We start from the raw sequence: 15,880 nt of genomic DNA on the forward strand, positions 1-15,880 counted from the left end.
TACTTTTTGTTATCACCCGTGCATTGCACGGGTTCAAAAACTAGTATGGATTTATTTAATTACATAAAAGTCCATTGATTTCTGGAATATATATATATGATTGGTGTAGTTACTAGTTAGGTACCGATGACTATATTGGTCAGTTGGCTGGATTCCGTTTGATAGGACGACGTTAATCCGCAAGATACGGTTTTTGTCCACTACATAACCAATCTCATTTGAGGAGTCACCGTAGTACACAGTGCATATGTAATTATCAATGAACTACATTTATGGTGTGTTTGGGAACCTAGAATTAGATTTGAATTCCGGAATTGAGACAATTCAAACGTTTGGGAGCCCCCAGAATTTGGAATTGAAATTGTAGTCATTTCAATTCCATCACTACTTGATTACGGTTTTTTGTGATGCACGTTTCATCGCAATTTTTTTTATTTATGTTTTTTTTAATCGCAAATATTTTCCGTCACAAGATTTATTTTTTCCTAATAAAAAACTCAAAAAAAAAAATTGGTGAATTCGACCCATACGTGACTCGCCCAATTCCAATTCCAATTCCATGAGTTCCCAAACTGTAATGAGAAATTGAAATCTGGAATCGAATTTCATGTGATCTCCAAATGAATTTTTGGAATTAGATTTGGAATTGAATTCAAACATTTTGATTTCTACAATTGAAACCATAAAAATAAAATCAATTCCGGGTATCCAAACACTACCTTAAGGGAAAAAAAATCAAAGTAGTACAGTAGTGATGTATTGTAGTATACAATGGACATGTAGTACAACACAACATTCAATCCAACCCACCTTTCATGCAGCCACCCTGACCCACGCACTCCCCGCCGACGACACACCCACTCTCCGGGCTCTCCCCGACGACGCCCTAGTCGGCCGGCGAAACCCCTCACCAACCGTCGACATTAGTAGTCGTATGTAAGGATTTTGTAAATTAGAGGGAATGAGTGTTTAATTAGAGAGAAATTAGGGAGAGAAAATGAGAGGGGATATAATAGGGGTTTAATTATCAACAATGTACTGCGATGAGTAAAATATGTACTGCGAAAATCAATACCAGAAAAAAATAGGCTAAATCTGAATAATCGAATAAGGAAACCGTATATAATTCAACCAACAAAAAAAGGCAATACGCCCGAAAAACATCAAGAACACAAGAAGTACACAAAACACACCAATTAGCAATTGCTTGCCTTTTTTTCACCAAACTCAAGCTCTCATCAATGGCGGAACAATCCTCCGTACCTGAAAATCGACAAGACACCGCCGTACCAGAAACTCGTCAAGATTTCAAGAAACTCGAATTCGGGTACGATTCTCACTTTTTCTCTCTCTTTTTTTCTTCGTAATTCTCTATATTTTTCTGTTAATCAATCGAATTTTATAAATTGATTATAATCGTTCTTCAGATGCGAACATTATAAAAGGCGTTGTAAACTTCTTGCTCCTTGTTGCAATCGCGTTTTCACTTGCCGCCATTGTCATAACGATGTTATGGTTTGTTCCTGATTTTATTGATTTCTGGTTGTTTTAGCGAATTTTGAGCTTCTTTTGATGTTCATTCGATCGATTTTTTGTCTGTTTGTTTGAAATTAGGGTTCGTTGAGTAATCCGAAGGAGCGTCACGAGCTTGTTCGCCATGATGTTAAACGAGTAATTTCTCTATTTCGCGTGTGCCTAGGTTTTATTATGTTGAATTTTAATTTGATTTCGGAGTTTGAGCTTTGAATTTAATCGTTTTTCGCAGGTTGTTTGTGCAGTTTGTGAAACTGAACAACAGGTTAGATGATTCGTATTTATTAATTTTCATGAACTGTAATAATCCAGCTAGATAGTGTTTTTAAATTTCGTTTGCGGGAGTTTTCTGTTTCATTCGTAAAGCGAGGAATGCTTGTGTATTGTTATTAATTGAAGAAGTTTGACATTCTAAAACCAAGGGACCATATTAGAAATGAGAACTAAGGAAGGAAATTTGACATTCTCTACGCTCGTGTAATGTGTGTATAGGTAGCAAAGGTTTGCTCGAATTGTGGAGTTAACATGGGAGAGTACTTCTGTGAGATTTGCAGATTCTATGATGATGAGGTATTGGTTTCTTCTATTATTATCTAGTAAAAGTGAATAATTCTACCAATGTGTTTGTCTTTCTCATAGTGCTTATTGTTTTTGCTTCAGACCGAGAAAAAGCAGTTTCATTGCGATGACTGTGGGATTTGTAGGTTCGCTAGCTCAACTCTTGTACCATTGTATTACCTGTAGCATTTAATTATGCTTGTGCCTTGATTGCATTGCTCATTCATGTATTTAATTCCAGGGTCGGTGGTCGTGATAAGTTCTTCCATTGCCAAAAGTGTGGTATGTCTTCTTCACCTTATTGTCTACTTATTATAAAATGATGCTTTGTAAGCATTAAGCAAAATGGGTGCTATATATTCTGAAATAGATTTGAACGAAGACAACTTGAGAAGAATGTAATTTGTTTTTGATTTGGGAACTTTGATCACCAATTTCCGTAAAAGAGTTGTAATGATGATGTTTTCTTTTATTGGTCGGATAAATCTCTGTATTCTTGTACGCGCGACTACTATACAAACATGTACAAATTCTCTGCCCCTGATTTTCATTTCTTAGTTTAAAAATGCCCCTTCGTGGGTGCGCCTAATTACAGGGCTCAGTTAGGCACTAACCAAAATGCCTTGGTGGCGCCCCTTAAATTCGCTTTATAGGCAAGGCGTGGCCGGCAAAGCACACACTATTATGCAATTTCGTTATGTTTTTTTTATTCTTTTTTTTTTTTTTTGTAAATTTTACCCTTCTCTTTGGCATAATATCCCTAAAGTGTACTCTCTTAACACATTCAATCTTGTCAAAATCCACAAAAGGAAAACATTGCACAAAACCGTTTGTCGAAAATATAATTTTTTGTGCAAATACTTTGCGCTTCATGTCTATAAGGCGCGAGCTTTGATGCCTCTCAGCATTCCTTGCCAAGGTTCAAGTGGATGTAGAAATACCGGCATGACTTATTGTCGTCTAGGTTCAGTTGCTTTCTGTTATTTGTTGTAATAAAAATACAGCATATAAGGCTATATTCTTTTCAGTTATTTTTCTCTGTTAATACATATAATGTTCTACCCATTTTTTTTACTATGCTTTTGAATCTTGGTAACTTAAGATAGCCTCAAGAAAATACAGTTGTGTATCTCTGTGAAAAGGGATTTATTCTAGTTTGAATCACCTCATAAAAGAAAAAGAAAAATTTGATTAAGTGCGGAGACTTACAAACTTTTCCTACCACATAGCATAAGCGAGCAACTATAGTTTTTTCTCACATGTGACCTTTAGCTCTTTTTTGTTTGGGTTTACGGTTATGTTGGATTTTTTATATTGCCCTTCATACTTCTTTAGCTTTATTTTGCACTTCTGCTACCGATTTCCTTACTCTACTTTCTATTTTGTTATATGTTCCTTTTCCATGCCCGATAAAATTTTCCTTACAATTTTGTTATCTGTCATGTGGAAGCAACCTTCTAGTGTTTTTAACACAAGGATAAAGTTGTGTCATAACTCGCAAGTTGTAGCCATTCTAGCACTCACTAATGTTAATATAGTTGTTTAATAGGCTTAGGGGCCTTACACTTTTACTAACTTCAGTAGATTATATCCGTGTCAGTGGAATTAGATTGAGATGCTTGGAAGATTTCCTTAAATTTTTGTTGGCTACATGCAGGGTCGTGCTATACAATTGAGCTTCGTGATAATCATGCATGTGTAGAGAATGCGATGAAGAATTGTTGTCCTATCTGCTATGAGGTCTGATATAAACTATTAAATTTGAGCTGATCTCGACATATTCTTAACTCTTATATGGTGCCCATATTATGCACATGTGTACTTTCATATTCTGACCATAATCTATTCTGCTGACAGTATCTTTTTGACTCGATCAAAGGGACAGCGGTTATGAAATGTGGACATACACTACACATGGAATGCTTTTCTGAGCTGTTGGATAAGCGGCAGTAAGCACTGTCACACTTTTAGCTGCATTTTTGTGTTTTGACTGTGATCCGTTTCTTAATCATTTTATTAGAAAGAAGCTTATGCTCTGGAATTGAGATATATATGTATCAATAGTTTGGAGCATAGAGAAACACTATAAATTACTGCTGCAGTTTGTCAGTGGGCCCGTCTGTGGGGGGAGACATTGCCTTATTGGGTTGGCCTGTTGGGTAGCACATCATTTTAAACCTTGTGACTGTTTAGAGTAAACTTTTAATAATAACTCCGCGTTTTATCTGTCTTGTCATATCAGTCCAAGACAAGACTCAATGACTATTCGTCTTTCGCCCATTCACATAATAACAATATTACCCCAAATGTCTCAGAGTCGCCCATCTATGGGATATGGCAGGGTAGGGGATGGAGTGTACCCAACCTTACGTCCTTACCCCAAGCACAGTGTTGAATACACTAAAAGACATTTTTCAGATAGAATAATAGATTTTCAGGACCAGAATGCTGTTTGCATGGTTTCGAGGATCTCAATATGGTGTTTTTGGTTTGCGTTGCAAAGTGAAGAGGAATGAAATGGCTATTTTTGTTTATTGTTGGTTGGCACAAGTACAAGAGGGAAATATTTCATTTCTTTATGTAAGGCTGTCAGCTAGTTACCATATTTTGAAACATCTTCCTTCATCGTTACGGCCTTCAAGCTCTCATATCGGTCCACTCGGGTCGGTTTTCGGGCAGTTTGAGTCTGTTATGCGGGTCGGGTCAGCTTTTGCTACTTCTAATGCCGACCAGTGAGGAAAATGGACTTTTCATCTGCTAGTGCACCTTGAAAGGATATTAAGAAATGGCTCAAGTCAAGTTTAATCTGGATCTCACTGGGGTAGGGAACTAGAAATTATAATTTTTTGTATGAAATTTGAGGGTTGCAGTTCAGTAAAGGGTTGTCCTGAACAGCCTGTAATATCTCTTAAGCTTGTAGGGTTTATTTTTTTCTTTTTCCCACGGGGCTCTCTCTGTTTTCTGTCTGCGCTTGCTCTCTTATACTTTGATTCACTTTTTTGGGGGTGTGTGTTTCAATCATAATTGTTTAATAGTGGTGTTTATGCATCTTTTAATTCATAATTTCATATCCATTATTGGCTAGTTATCACTTATTCTGAAAACTTGTGTCATGAGCTAGGTACCGGTGCCCAATGTGCTCCAAGTCGACCGTGGACATGTCTTTGCATTGGGAAAGATTAGATGCTGAGGTGATTGACTAGTTATTAATGCCTTTGATTTTTATTTATTTTTCTTCCATTTTTTTCTGGTCATGTTTAATTTGAATAATGCCCTAAGTAGTAGAGTACTTTGTATCGTTCCTTTCAACTTTTTTTTTTGAGGGGATCAGATTACATTTTGAATGGTAGTGTCGTTTTTCTTTTTGATGAGAATATTAATAAATTAAATGTTACTATTAAGATCAGTCCAACATTTTTATAGCGAAGGCATGTGTGTGTCTTGTGAAACGATTATTGAACTTGACGTCAAGCGATAGCCACATATGAACAAGTGAACATTATTTCAGATACTCATTGCCTGAAATGTCCACAAGAAATTACTAAGATGGTAGATCTTTGTGTCAGTGTTTTTGTATGCGAGAGAACATAGAAACTTGTTTATCAAGGATGTGAAGGTGTGAAGAAGAAGACAAATTTGATTTACTTGAGTGATATAATCATTTCCATTGGAACTAAAGACTCATAATTCTTTGGTTCAATTTATGATGGGATAAAGCAATTTGGCTCACTAAACTGGTTGTTAACTCAGGGGACAACCCAACCCCTTCCTTACTCCATTTCCTGGTGGCGTCAAGGCACTTGGTTTGATGTTCTTGTCGAGTGAATGCTTTTGACGTTCTTGATGCTGTGAACTGGATGTAGATTTATATTATTGTTGCAACACTTGTTAATTTGAGTTATCTGACATTGTTGATTACTTCCATTGTGCATTGTAGGTTGCAGCTACACCCATGCCTGATGAGTATCAATATGAGGTACTGCCCTCTGCAATGTTTTTCCTCTAAATCAGTCTCGCGTTTAATATTATTTTCTAGATTATTTTCTAAAGATTAAGGTGGTCCCTTGTTATGCCTTATTTCTGAGAAATAGTGGGAGAATATGGGATTGGCAACTCTTAACGAAATTCTGTAAATGCTGATGAGCTATAATTAGTCCGAGATTTCACTTAAATTAAATCTTGAAGAGCTAGAGTTGTCATTTTTTTTTTTCACCAGAGATTTTATTTAGACAAGCTTTGTACAAACAAACGGGCATGTTCTTTTCATTTTCACTCTGACTGAATTGTGCTGCATGACTATTCCGACGTTGGGTGATCGGGAACTAATGTGAAGTAAATTGGCAGGTACTGGTTCTTTGCAATGATTGCAGCAGTACAAGCACAGTCAGGTTTCACATATTTGGGCACAAATGCAGTGATTGCAATTCATACAATACTCGTGTAACTCAAAAGCTAAAACGTCAGTCCGGACCATCATCAAATCACTGAGTTCTTTCCTTTCTCATTTTCCTATTTTTGATATCTTGAGTGGTTTTGCTGCTGCATTGTTCTGTGACTTCACTGAAAAAATCTTGCAGTTGGTTGGACAGATTTCATTTATGATAATTCTCCCCGTTTTCAATCTAAATGACGGAGTTTTCATGCATGTTCTCCTGATAATTCATCATAACTGAGGCTGTATTTGCATTCCTGATCAATTTTTTTTGGTAATGTGAAAGTGTAGTTTTAATCACAGATGCTTTTGCGCAACTTGAAGGGGTCCTAGAATCTACTGAAGTTGAAATTATATTCGGCTATGTTTAGTAACCACATAAGATAGCCTCTATTACTTTGTCCATAGTCAGAATACCAAGTTGATACCGTTTCTTCAAAACTGGTGTTACTCTCCGAAGTTCCCCGCTCTCCAGTCTCACATTGTAGGATTAACATATTTCGATAATAAAATGCTACCCATTTTAGCAACTTATTCATAGTCTAACAAAATAAGGTGGAGAGAAATTTGTATCACCGTTAAGGCGTTAACCAATGAGAATACACCATTTTTATTTCACTTAGATTATGTTTTGGTATTCATGAAACGTCATTGCTCTTTTAAGTACGATTTTTACTCTTTCACGGACTTTTTACCATTATTTTTCCTTCCTTTGCCCTTCCCTTCCCCCGCCCTTCCTCTCGAGGAAAAAAAAAGGCGAAAAAAAACTATTTCTCTTCTCTCACAAAATTCAAATCAAATTAATCAATTATGAATTTTAATTCTCAAGTTAATCAGGCAATGATTCTAACTTTCTAACTTAATTAATTATGCATCAATTATACTATCAAATTAGGGAGATTTAATTGATTTAGGTTTTAGGAAAATTAGGGTTAATCAAAATTAGCAATATAGGAAAGGGTGGCTGGGTAGTAGAGGCGGACGTCAGAGGTCAGACAAGTGGAGGCCGCGGCGGCAAGGAGATGAGGGTGATGGGTGGTCATCGGACGTGCAGGGGGGTGACGGAGGGATTATGTCTGAGGTGGCTGGTTAAGAGGTCGTGGGGTGGCTCGAGTGGTTCTAAGGTGGATGGCCTGGTGTGGTGAGGAAGTTTCAGCCTTCAGGGTGGATGTGCATTTGCGATCGGGAGTGGTGGCAGCACAGGGGGTGGTTCAATGGTGGTTTGGGAGGTGCGAGTCTAGCGAAGTGCGGCTGTGCGGGTCTGGGAATTGGGTGTGGCCTACAAGGGAGGGACTGTGAAGGTTGGTGCACGGTGGTTGTCGGTGGTGGTGGTGGTTAGCCGGTGGCCTATGGCTATGGTGGACGTTGCTGGGTGGGTGGTGGTGGTTGTATGGGGTGGTTGGTTGGTGGTTTTTGGAGGAGTAATTTTTCATATTTAATTGTAATTAGAACAAAATAGTAAATGAGGTCAAATAACAAGGGTATAATGGTCATTCATGTCCATGATTAAGTAAATCATGTCCATGAATGAGCATAACCCTTCATGAAAAGTACTACTGTTTCTGTGGTAGACAGGTATACCTAAATATTTTTCGTGGCGTTGAGGAAGAATTAAGAAAGTTTTTTATTTTTTATTTTTTTTTTTCGTACAAGAACTAAGAAGTGTGATACTTAAGTCGAATTTCCAGAATATTTGGAAAGATATTGGCTTATCATCTTAGCACCATGTCAAAACGAGAACATTAAAAAAGAAATAAAGTGATGAAGCTCCAATCTTTTCAATAGTATACTTGGTCAGTTTGCCATCACTTGTCTACCTCAAAGGCTCAAAGTATTGAATCATCGGTGATTATTGTGTGAGGCGGTTCTGACACTATAAGACAGTCCACTAGTATAAAAAAACACTCTTTTATGGACAACAATAAATGAATAAACCTTCATAGAAAAGAACCGTCATATAATGTTAAGTAAAATCTTTGCTTGCATCGCCTTATTTTAGCATCATGATAAGGCTCTCACATGGCGAGAAGCATGGGTGGTGGGCCACCCCATGTGCTTTCCCACTCACACCCTAAATGGGTTTTTTGTGAGAGAAAATGATATCCGTCTGACCATTTCAAACGGATATAACGGTCTGAAATAAGAATTTGCGTATAATGTTAGACCGTCTTCTTCTAAAATTTGTGGGGAATCATATTTTATTCGGTCCGTTTTTCTTAAGACCATTGCTTTTGGTCTGAAATAAGATGGGTAACATGTCATCATTTTACAATAAAATGTTATTGTTTTTTGATAACATGTTACCATTATTGTTCACATCATTTTCAGGGTAAAAAATAACACTTCTAGTCATAACATTTTGTGAATTAATTGGTTACATTTTCTTAAAAAATGGCAACATTTTATCCGTCTGACAAATAAGACCAAAAGTATCCGTCTGAAACAAGAATTTGCGTATTTATTAGTATCTGTTTATACTCTACAACTTTAATATGGTTTAGACACAATTAGTAGATTATACAACTGGTTGTATGTAGTTTATGTACAACATTTTCAATGTTGTTGAGTTTTGTTAAAAAGTTGTCGAGTTTTACTAACAAAAATTGTCGAAGTTCAATCAAAAAGTTATTGAGCTTAAGAGGAATAATTATTAAACTCAATAACTTTTTAAATTAGTTCAATAACTTATAAAATAAATTTCGACAACTTTGTGTAAGTTAACTCAACAACTTTGAGGATTATCATGCAATACTAATATACAACTGGTTGTAAGATAGTATTTGTGGTTTAGACAGCGCAAAAAAATCTGAGATATTCTTTAAAGACTGATGGTAGTGATCTTATTAACCTTTAATTTGCTGTCAGAATTATTTGTGAATGTTGTTGTATACTTTAATCATTAATTATTAATTATATGGAATCTGTTTCGACAACGACACATGAATGTCAGATTCATTGGAATCTGGAATCAGATGCAACAGTATAAACCCAACATAAGGTGAGCAGTTGGTTATGTATGGTTAACTGATGATAAAAAAGGGTCTAACTTTTTGGGTGCTCATCACACGCATTCCTCTTTCAACAATTGTCTAAGAGATGCAAGTTGAGTTGTTCAGCAAATTCTCATTTAAGACGGGTATGTCAGGAAATTTTTCATTTCGGTGGTTGGACAAAGACAGAGATCGGGACGGGACCATTTTGGTAGGACAGATTTTATTTGGTCCGGTCCATGGTCCACCTATTTACTCTACTTTGGTCTACGGTCCGGTCTTGGACCAAACCGAATGGACCGCGGACCGGACCATGGACCGAACTTATATAAGAAAAGAATCTTTAAAATTGGAAGATTATTGATTTTATTTTCTAACTTTGTTAACACGTATTATAAGATGTGTAATTATGTACTTAAATCTAGTAAAAATAAAATATTGTTTATTTTGATCGTTGCGAGTTTTTTAACTTCTAACTTTATATGATAGGCATGTACATGCCAATCATATTTGGTCCACTTTGGTCCATTTGATCCGGTTCGTCCGGTCTACGCGTTTTTCTGGTCCAAAGCGGACCGGACCAATATTAATATGGTCCGGTCCTCGGTCCATCTTTTAACCCTTATTTGGTCTTCGGTCCAAAGGGTTTGGTCCGGTCCGGTCCGGTCCCGGACCAATGAACACCCCTAGGTATGTCGTCTCAAGCTTAAACTGGTCAAAACTCAAAGAGGTGTTACTATGAGAGGAATAAGACAAAAGCAGAATACATGGGGAAAAACAAAAGATTTGTCGTATGGCTAGCTGGGTTTGGCGAAGTCCTTGGAAGAGACCCTCTTGTATTCGATTACTATGCAATTTCGGTTGTGGGAGATCACAATCTTAACACAATGATTCCCACTTCATAGGTTTCAGAGATGGTCCTCTACCTCTAGTTATGAAGATAAAGAATACATCCCTAGGCATATTTCCGATCTGATTGTCCCAGTAAATAGTTTACGTTTATTTTTGAGTTAGTATTCTCTTTTTTCGTTTTTTTTATGTGAAGTACTTGTAATGAATATCTAATTTCATGCTTGACACCTTTACCACCCCCAACGACGACCACAAAGATGAGTAAAAAAAGACGACAAGAGGGAAAACACGATAACTATCAACTCTCATGGTATGGAAACGTCAATGTGAGCGACAAGAGGGAAAACACGATAACTATGAAAACAAGATAAGTGAAATGAGGTGAGGAGGAAGAGGAAATGAGTAGTGATGGCGCGATTGAGGCCATTGCTTTGGCAACAAGAAGGAAATAATGCAAAAGAGAACATATTATACTAGACTAGGCTTACTAGTATTCAAGGGTACAGATTCAGTCAAGTTTAGAAGAAAGTGTAAAAAAGAAGGAAGATTATATGCTCCTCCACTCCTGCAACTTTCAACAAGAATATATATATTCTACCACTAGTTTTTGAGAAAAGTTTGGAGTGACATGTGATACATGATTCTTTTTCATTCAAGGATCCATGTCCATTTGAGACTCAGATTCCGAAACAACACAAACCATACCAAATTTAATATCTATGTATTTAGACTCAGTTAATGTATTATACAACTGGTTGTATATACAACTTAATCAATGTAATTGAGCGTTGTTACAAAGTTGTTAAGCTCTATTAACAAAATTATCGAGTTATGATACAAAGTTATTGAGCTTAACAGAATAATTATTAAGCTCAATAATTTCGCAATATAGCTCAATACCTTGTAAAATAGCTCAACAACTTTGTGTAAGAGTTCAATAACTTTGAGGCAGTTGTATAATGCTATTATACAATTGGTTGTAGGATGGTATTTGTGAATTAGACTCCATGTATAACTTGATCACAAGTATCCTGCAAAAGTTCGGATGGGGGGTTTATAATACTGCAAATGTCAAGTAGCTTAACTGGTAAAGTCATTAAGGCGGGTTCAAGCTGAAATCCCGTCAACATAACAAACTGCCGTTGTAATGTTATGTCGAAAATGATTGTTATAGTTAAAATATTGATCACAACTCTCACAAGTATCTTGCAAAAGTTTGCACAAGGGGTTAGACCATACTGGTAAAGTCGAGGTAGTTTCAGTTCGAACCCTGTCAACATAGTTAAAATGCTCCAAGCTGATCAGATTAATGAGAAAGCTCCAGTTCTCATATATTATCTGTCATAGTTTACGGCTTTACGCCGATTAATGAACATGGTCAATGGCTGGTATTTACTATTTTAGCATAAAACTTGTATAGTCCATGTCTTTCTAATAATAGGGGAAGTATGGAATATATATAATCAGTCTCCTTTAATCATCAAATATTCTGTGATAAAAAGATGTAAATCATTGTAAAATATAAAAAAGAGCATTTTTTTGGTTGGCTTTTTAGTCTGTGTGTGTGCGCGCGTGTTCCAATAAGGTAGGGGCGTATATCAAAAGTTCATACAATATGTTCTCTTTCAGTCTTCTCAGTAGATGTTGTTTTCCTGTCAAAATTGTCAGTTTTGTTCCATGCAGCTTCTTTTTAGCTGTTACTATGAATTCTTATACTATGGCTCATTCGGAAACATTCTCTTTGTGTCTTTTGCCTTCGCAAAACTTGCTATTACCTCTATTATAAGGTTTCTAGGTTTACTGACGGAACCAAATTTTGCTAATACTAGCTTTTGTTTAACAAAATGGACTATGGATGCGAAAAATATCGGTTTTCAATATCAGGTTACTCCTGTTGCTGTATATTAGCAGCTCACTGTCTTTTGTCCTAAATAAATTACTTTTCGAAAAAACGAATGCAGGTTACAGGTAACTTCTGCTGAACTTCAGAATGATAGAATAAGGCTAAGTTTCATTAAACATAGAGAGCACATTACATATTACATGCTTTAACTACAACATTGAACTAGCTACTTAGTTCATTGATAGTTTACTTAAAATAGCACACAAAATATACTTAAAAACCGAAACTAGTAGTACAATTGATCTAAAGTAACTGGATTCTTATTCTGTGCTGCTAAATCATATCTTGTACCCTGAAATAAACATGTTCGGAAACATGGTCTTAGTATGGAACTTGATGGAAAGGCTGGATGAGTGGAATCAGTTTTCCCCTTAAATGGAGCGACATAATCTCGTTGGTCGAACCCATGAGCTTCCCCCCAATGAACACGGCCGGGACAGGTGCGTTGCATCCTAGCTTCATTATGGCCTTCTCCATTTCCTTGCCATCAGGGTCTTGGTCAATCTCATATATGCAAGGAGTCACCCCTAGCTCTTGGAACAGTATGTTGACGGTGTAGCACAGGCAACATGAGCTCTTGCTGAAGATCACAACCCCATTTTCCGATGCAACCCTGATAACCTTGTCCATCTTGATTCGGGGAAGTTAAGTTAAATGTGACCTAGTTTAGGTCACTGGACTTAATAATATTGAGTTTAAGGGCAGTTTTTGTATGGGAAATTTGTTTGAATGTTTTGTTGATGGAACTTTGTGTTTCGCGGCTGAACTATTTATAAGGGTAGTTTGTGTACAATGTTTGCTCTGCTTGTACAGAAGTGTTGAAAAGATACTGTGCTTTAGTTAGATGCTCGTAAAGCGACTTTCCAAGAGATTGGAACTAGGGTCGGTTGCAGTAGTGTGAAGTGTGTTGTATGTACTTCTCTTCAAATCAACAGCTTGGTTGGCAGACACAATCTTGACAAAAATCTTCATTACTGAAGTGACAAAACGCAGAAATCGCGGTGTATTAACAAGAAAGTCGTTTCATTAGTCTAATTTTATGAAAAATGAATGCTTTCAGAAGTATGATTATGACTGACATTATATACTAATTGTCTTTTCATAGGAAACTAAGAAGAAAATTACTTAAAAGTTGTTCTGTGATGTGTGTTTTCATTCGGATTCTTTCGAAAAAAAAAGCATTCTTTGAATTCACAGGAGGAAGTTTATCAGGATCAGCTTTAGGTGGGGTTTGATTCTGTGCAGTGAACACCAACTTGGCCTGATTCTTTTTTATATGTCAAGCTTGCAAGATTCTGTACTTTTATACTAAAAAATACACCCAATCTTTTATACCTTTTGCCGGATACTGTAACACAGTATATTTGGAAAGTTGTTATTAGCATTAGTGTAAGAAATGAACATGTTACATCTGTATGTAGGTTCAGTTCTTCCATGAGATTTTTTGTGAGACAATGGTTCATGAACTTGAAATAAACTGTGAACCTGTGAGGCACTGGGTTAATGTCGTCGATGTTGGTTGGTTGTTGTTGTTATTGACTCATGAACTTATATTATGTCAATAATACTGACTCAGTAAACTATATCCTGTAAAATGGTGATGACACAGTATGTAGACTGAGTTGGGTTTGTTTTGTTTCATATTTTCCTATTTTTTTCCGCTAGAGGCAACCCAGTGACTGTCTGCACTTTTCGACCCTTTTGACGTTATTTCATGCACACTCGATGTTTCCTACCATTATCTGTGTAAAATCAAATTAGCCTCTTTAGGAGGTGCTAGTCAATAAAAAGGACAGTTCCTCTTTTGATCCTTGTTTATGCTCTATGCTTATGTTCAAAAATAAGAACATTGTGATCTCTTCTTTAATTGAATGTAAGTCGCCACTGTAATGAAAACTACAGATTCCTGAGCGTCCAACAGTCTAACTTATGTCTCTCCCTGCCTTGACTACAAGATGATCCCTCGACCCTCACTATTGTTTGACCATGGAGATTTCTTTCTTGCCGTGAGATAAGGGCCATAAGTCAATTAGGCAAGCAAGGGTGTGCGTAATATTGCAGGTCAAAGAAGCGGACTGTAACACTAACACCCTTGCGTAATATTGAGGTCAAAGAAGCGGATTGTGACACTAACAGAGCCGCTATGCAGTTTTGATGCTGACTGGCTTTAAACCTGGTCATGACTATGAGTACTACGTCCAATGACTTTAACAACTCTAACTGTCGCATAAGACGTGTTCTGTTTAATCTTAGGATCGTAGGTGACTGATATTAGTCTGATGCCATGTAGGCTAACAAAATATCTCACATGTTGTTTGATTCGATTCTTTTTGATAAAAGAACATGATCTGCTGCCAGAAATTGGATTCACTTAGAAAAAATCATTCTGGTGAAAAAAAAAACTAGGCTGAATCGATTGAGTTACTAAGCTCGACCAGCTCGTAAGGGCACAAGTTCCTAACTAAGGTCTACTGAGATGGAAGTTAGCAAGTCCTTGAAAGGCATACATGATATCTTAATCTTTGAGTGCTTTTTTTAAAATTTGAGCATATGGGGAGTTAATGATCCTTTTACCAGAGTCTTGCTTAATGTAATTTCAGTTAATAATGGTCACTGTTAATTTCCGGTTGTCCAAATTTACGCGTAATAAAGCTAAAAAGATTGATATTACAGACTAATATGTTACATAATGGTTGTCAAAACCTCATTAAAAAATCACAAGCTCTTGATTATTTCTTTATGCATTAGGGTTTCTGTAAAAACTAAAACCAGATAGCTTTTGCTTGAATGAGCAAATCTCTGAGGGAGCCATTGAGATGAGCTCCTAGAACGTCTTTAGCGGAACCTACATATTCACCTCCAATAAACACGGCAGGGAAAGTAGGGTTGCACCCTAGCCGTTGTAGGGCGCACTCCATTTCCCGGCCTTTAGCCTCCCTGTCTAGTTCATAGACTGCAGGACTTGCACCTAAATCATAAAACAGTGATTTGATGCTATGGCACATACAGCATGAGCTTTTGGTGAAAATCACGACTGCCTTAGTCCTCGACAACTCGCTAACACAATCCATGTTTTAACTAATTAAGGAATTATTATCGACAGTTCAGTGAGAGTTAATTAATTAAAGACGTGAAAAGGAGGCACAAGGCCGGTATAAGTTGAAAGAAGTAGGGAATAAACTGATGTGTTTTTGTGAGTTCTGTTCTTGGCTGACTATCAATTTATAGATGCTGAAAAAAGATGATCTGAATTACATTGTGGGATAAGGATAAGCTTGAAGATTTCCTTAGTTTGTATGATTTTTTTTGGCTTAGATAGTGACTGTTCGAAAAGATGATTCATGTCAGCCGACCCCAAATCATTTTGGGATTAAGGCTCTGATGTTGTTGTTGTTGTTGTTGTTGTATAGTGACTGTTGTGCTATGATCAACTTGCTTTAGCCTTTAAGTATCAACTTTGAGCATTAATTTAAGTTTCAGGAAATCAGGAATGTCTGTCCCTACATTTCTGAAATCTTTCATGAAGTTAGTTAATTGTTGGGTTTAAACTATTTTAATGACTGTTTCAGACGATGAGTCAGGTTAGCCGACTCATAATCTTTCCGCAACTAA

At 36.7% G+C, this 15,880-nt stretch overlaps 3 protein-coding genes across 3 annotated transcripts; 1 reads left to right on the top strand and 2 right to left on the bottom strand.

Moving 5' to 3' along the window:
* The first annotated feature begins 1,142 nt into the window (after positions 1 to 1,142).
* On the top strand, positions 1,143 to 6,718 carry LOC141591779 (E3 ubiquitin-protein ligase MIEL1-like). Its single transcript, XM_074412231.1, has 12 exons — positions 1,143 to 1,327; positions 1,428 to 1,515; positions 1,615 to 1,671; positions 1,766 to 1,798; positions 2,026 to 2,103; positions 2,194 to 2,237; positions 2,333 to 2,373; positions 3,749 to 3,831; positions 3,949 to 4,040; positions 5,213 to 5,282; positions 6,029 to 6,067; positions 6,436 to 6,718. Exons 1-12 carry the CDS (start codon positions 1,242 to 1,244, stop codon positions 6,577 to 6,579), a joined length of 855 nt encoding a protein of 284 aa, XP_074268332.1. The 5' UTR covers positions 1,143 to 1,241; the 3' UTR covers positions 6,580 to 6,718.
* Positions 6,719 to 12,356: 5,638 nt separating this feature from the next.
* LOC141590897 (monothiol glutaredoxin-S9-like) lies at positions 12,357 to 12,983 on the bottom strand. Its single transcript, XM_074411411.1, has one exon. It carries the CDS (start codon positions 12,896 to 12,898, stop codon positions 12,590 to 12,592), a length of 309 nt encoding a protein of 102 aa, XP_074267512.1. The 5' UTR covers positions 12,899 to 12,983; the 3' UTR covers positions 12,357 to 12,589.
* Positions 12,984 to 14,912: 1,929 nt separating this feature from the next.
* On the bottom strand, positions 14,913 to 15,501 carry LOC141590898 (glutaredoxin-C11-like). Its single transcript, XM_074411412.1, has one exon. The coding sequence runs from the start codon at positions 15,337 to 15,339 to the stop codon at positions 15,031 to 15,033; it is 309 nt and encodes a 102-aa protein (XP_074267513.1). The 5' UTR covers positions 15,340 to 15,501; the 3' UTR covers positions 14,913 to 15,030.
* Between the last annotated feature and the right edge of the window lie 379 nt (positions 15,502 to 15,880).

Source organism: Silene latifolia, chromosome 7, assembly GCF_048544455.1.
Source record: "Silene latifolia isolate original U9 population chromosome 7, ASM4854445v1, whole genome shotgun sequence".
Taxonomy (NCBI): Eukaryota; Viridiplantae; Streptophyta; class Magnoliopsida; order Caryophyllales; family Caryophyllaceae; genus Silene; species Silene latifolia.

Excerpts from the sequence above, each read along its gene's own strand:
- LOC141591779 (XM_074412231.1), top strand. The coding sequence starts at position 1,242 with ATGGCGGAACAATCCTCCGTACCTGAAAATCGACAAGACACCGCCGTA. Across the intron at positions 2,104-2,193 it reads GCAGATTCTATGATGATGAG|ACCGAGAAAAAGCAGTTTCA; the intron begins GTATTGGTTTCT and ends TTTTTGCTTCAG. Across the intron at positions 4,041-5,212 it reads GAGCTGTTGGATAAGCGGCA|GTACCGGTGCCCAATGTGCT; the intron begins GTAAGCACTGTC and ends GTCATGAGCTAG.
- LOC141590897 (XM_074411411.1), bottom strand. The coding sequence starts at position 12,898 with ATGGACAAGGTTATCAGGGTTGCATCGGAAAATGGGGTTGTGATCTTC.
- LOC141590898 (XM_074411412.1), bottom strand. The coding sequence starts at position 15,339 with ATGGATTGTGTTAGCGAGTTGTCGAGGACTAAGGCAGTCGTGATTTTC.